Source organism: Vigna radiata, chromosome 1 (genome assembly GCF_000741045.1).
Source record: "Vigna radiata var. radiata cultivar VC1973A chromosome 1, Vradiata_ver6, whole genome shotgun sequence".
NCBI classification, from domain to species: domain Eukaryota; kingdom Viridiplantae; phylum Streptophyta; class Magnoliopsida; order Fabales; family Fabaceae; genus Vigna; species Vigna radiata.
Genome location: NC_028351.1, coordinates 6,000,460 through 6,002,907, shown reverse-complemented (window position 1 = coordinate 6,002,907; position 2,448 = coordinate 6,000,460). Strand labels below are relative to the sequence as shown.

Here is a 2,448-nt window from a genome sequence, read left to right as displayed (position 1 = left end):
CGAAGATTCATTTCACACATCTAGCAATGAATAGAGTTATTTTGTTCGTACATTGAATAGAGCTAGCAATGAATAGCTTATAGGAGAAAACTTACATATTTTGTTCGTACATTAAATAGGAAGGATATTTCTAAAATGGTGATGTTTACCTTACCATATGTCAACTTGTTGCACTAAACCTGACCAACTTTCCAATTCGGTTTGTTCTACATTATTCTTCTATACATGTGTCAACTTTTAGTAACTCACAAATTAACCCTTTTTGACTGGACAACTTCATCTTACCTCATATTAGATGAATGATTGGAAAAAAAAATGACATGTCTGCCCTCTGTCCTAAAAAAATGCTTGTAAACCGTGACATGTTTTATAAACACCGAATTCCCGTTTACTTGCATAAATTCAAATTGTTAAGGTTTGTGTATACGTGTACACCACACACGTGTGCAGAGTTTATTTAGGTAAAATGGTGTTTGGGAGCAGAGATTCTAGAATTCTTTATAAAAAGGAACTACGTAATCTTTGGGCATATCCAAAGCAATCAATTAGAAACATTGTTACTTAATTAGCATTATGTCTCAAAAATCATGTCTTCGGTCTCCTTGACTTGATACTAACAAAATTCTGTCATTGACATTTTTGGTCTGTATAGCAGTGTTATTTTAAATGTCTTCNTGTACTATTTCCTATCATTGTGACTTTTTCTTAATTTTTTTGAAGTTCTCTTGGGCTATGCAATTGGTGTCGCAACAAATTTTACCATCCTAAGTCAGATAATATTGTACCAAAAACCCCAGGTCGAAAAGGAGAAGAAAACCAAGTAATAGAACCGTATCGAGTTGTGTNTATCTTCNATCTACTCATCAAACGTCTTATTTCAAGTTTATACTGCTGATATATTAAGGTAAGCATTAGTTCCAAAAGTAACAACTGATTATTATCTTTTACTTTGGATCCTGAGACACTCTTGCTTAATTATTTTATCNTTATTCATCAAAGCTAAAATTTAAAGGATACGTCCAGGTTCTTTGTAAGAAAATTTTATCATGATTTGTTAGCCTTAGTTCTACTCTTATATAATCATAAAATCTTAATGATTGCAAGTCTTGGTTCTTTTTTTAGTGATAAAATGTTGGGTAAAACAAAACCATCGATGGTTTCTGACCAAGGTCTTAATGTGCGACATTAAGTTGCCTTGAGATTTCATATTGGAAGGTATACGAACTTCGGCTGAAGTCCTTCAAAACTGCATTGGCCAAATCGCTTTGAGAATTGGCATTTACTTTAGCACCAAAAAAAATTAATTTTCTTTGCAGAATTTTCTCTATTTCATGCCAATCTATATGAAAGATGATACAGAGTTATTTTGCCTCATTTAAGCTTGTTCCTTTTATTATGGGTCAAATTTGTGACTGAAATTTCTTAATTAACTAGTGTGGAAGATTTAAATTTAAATTATTTTATTTTATTTTTAAGCTATTCCTATATTTTTCATACCTTTTGGATCTCGAACATTTCTGTAACTCACTTGTTTATCAAGTGTTTTTTGCTAGGGTAACTTTTAGAGAGTTTTAATCGAAAATAAAGTGTCTTTGGTGCAGTCTTTCATAGCTTATGATGGTAGGTCTGTTCGTGTTTAATTTCTAAAATTAAGTAATTTAAAGGCTATTTTAAGATGCAAATCAGGTTGCTTGTTTTAAATTGAAGTAATTGTTTCTAAAACGAGTAGGATAAAACGTACTTTATTTTAGCATTATAGGATTGCTTACTTTATTTTATGCTTATGCTGAAGTTATTTTGCTAATTATAATTTATTCTGCAATGGTTTTGTGTGGATTTAAGTTATTTTGACAACATCATTATCTTCTTCTCTTAATTTTCCTTTCCATTGAATTGTAAAAATAAATTGACCAACAATTTTGTTTTTATGTTGAAGAATATGGCAACAGGTGGTTGTGACCCTCCTATTCCACCTTCAGGAAACTCAGATAAGGAGAAGGGGAAGAAGAAAGCTTATCCGGTGAAGTTGATGTCCCGTTTCAATAATGTAAGTAGTTCAAGTAGTCAACCATCTACACCTACCTCCACTACTAGATCTGTTCCACCACCATTGGCAATTCCTGGTTTGACACCTATTGCACCATTTATTCCACCTTCATTGGAAGTTCCTGCCTTCACACCTAGTCCACAACAACGTGGTGCTGATCAATGGAGATCACCCTCCCCCCATGTTGATTCTAACCCAACAACTCCTACAAATATTGCACCAACACCTCCTACAGGGGATGGAGTTCCACATTCAAGTTCAACGGGAAATTCTGAAGATGTTTCCAACAATCGTCCAATCATTACACCTATTGGAGGAGGGTAACAAATAATTCATTTTATGTACCTAATTGTATAATAATGTAATATTCTAATATTTGACTTTTATTTTTGGTATAGGTT

General features: G+C 32.8%; 1 protein-coding gene across 1 annotated transcript; it reads left to right on the top strand.

Annotated features, from left to right (window-relative positions):
* Positions 1 to 6: 6 nt before the first annotated feature.
* On the top strand, positions 7 to 2,422 carry LOC111241980 (proline-rich receptor-like protein kinase PERK2). Its single transcript, XM_022782828.1, has 2 exons — positions 7 to 35; positions 1,937 to 2,422. The coding sequence occupies exons 1-2, from the start codon at positions 27 to 29 to the stop codon at positions 2,369 to 2,371; spliced, it is 444 nt and encodes a 147-aa protein (XP_022638549.1). The 5' UTR covers positions 7 to 26; the 3' UTR covers positions 2,372 to 2,422.
* The last annotated feature ends 26 nt before the right edge of the window (positions 2,423 to 2,448 follow it).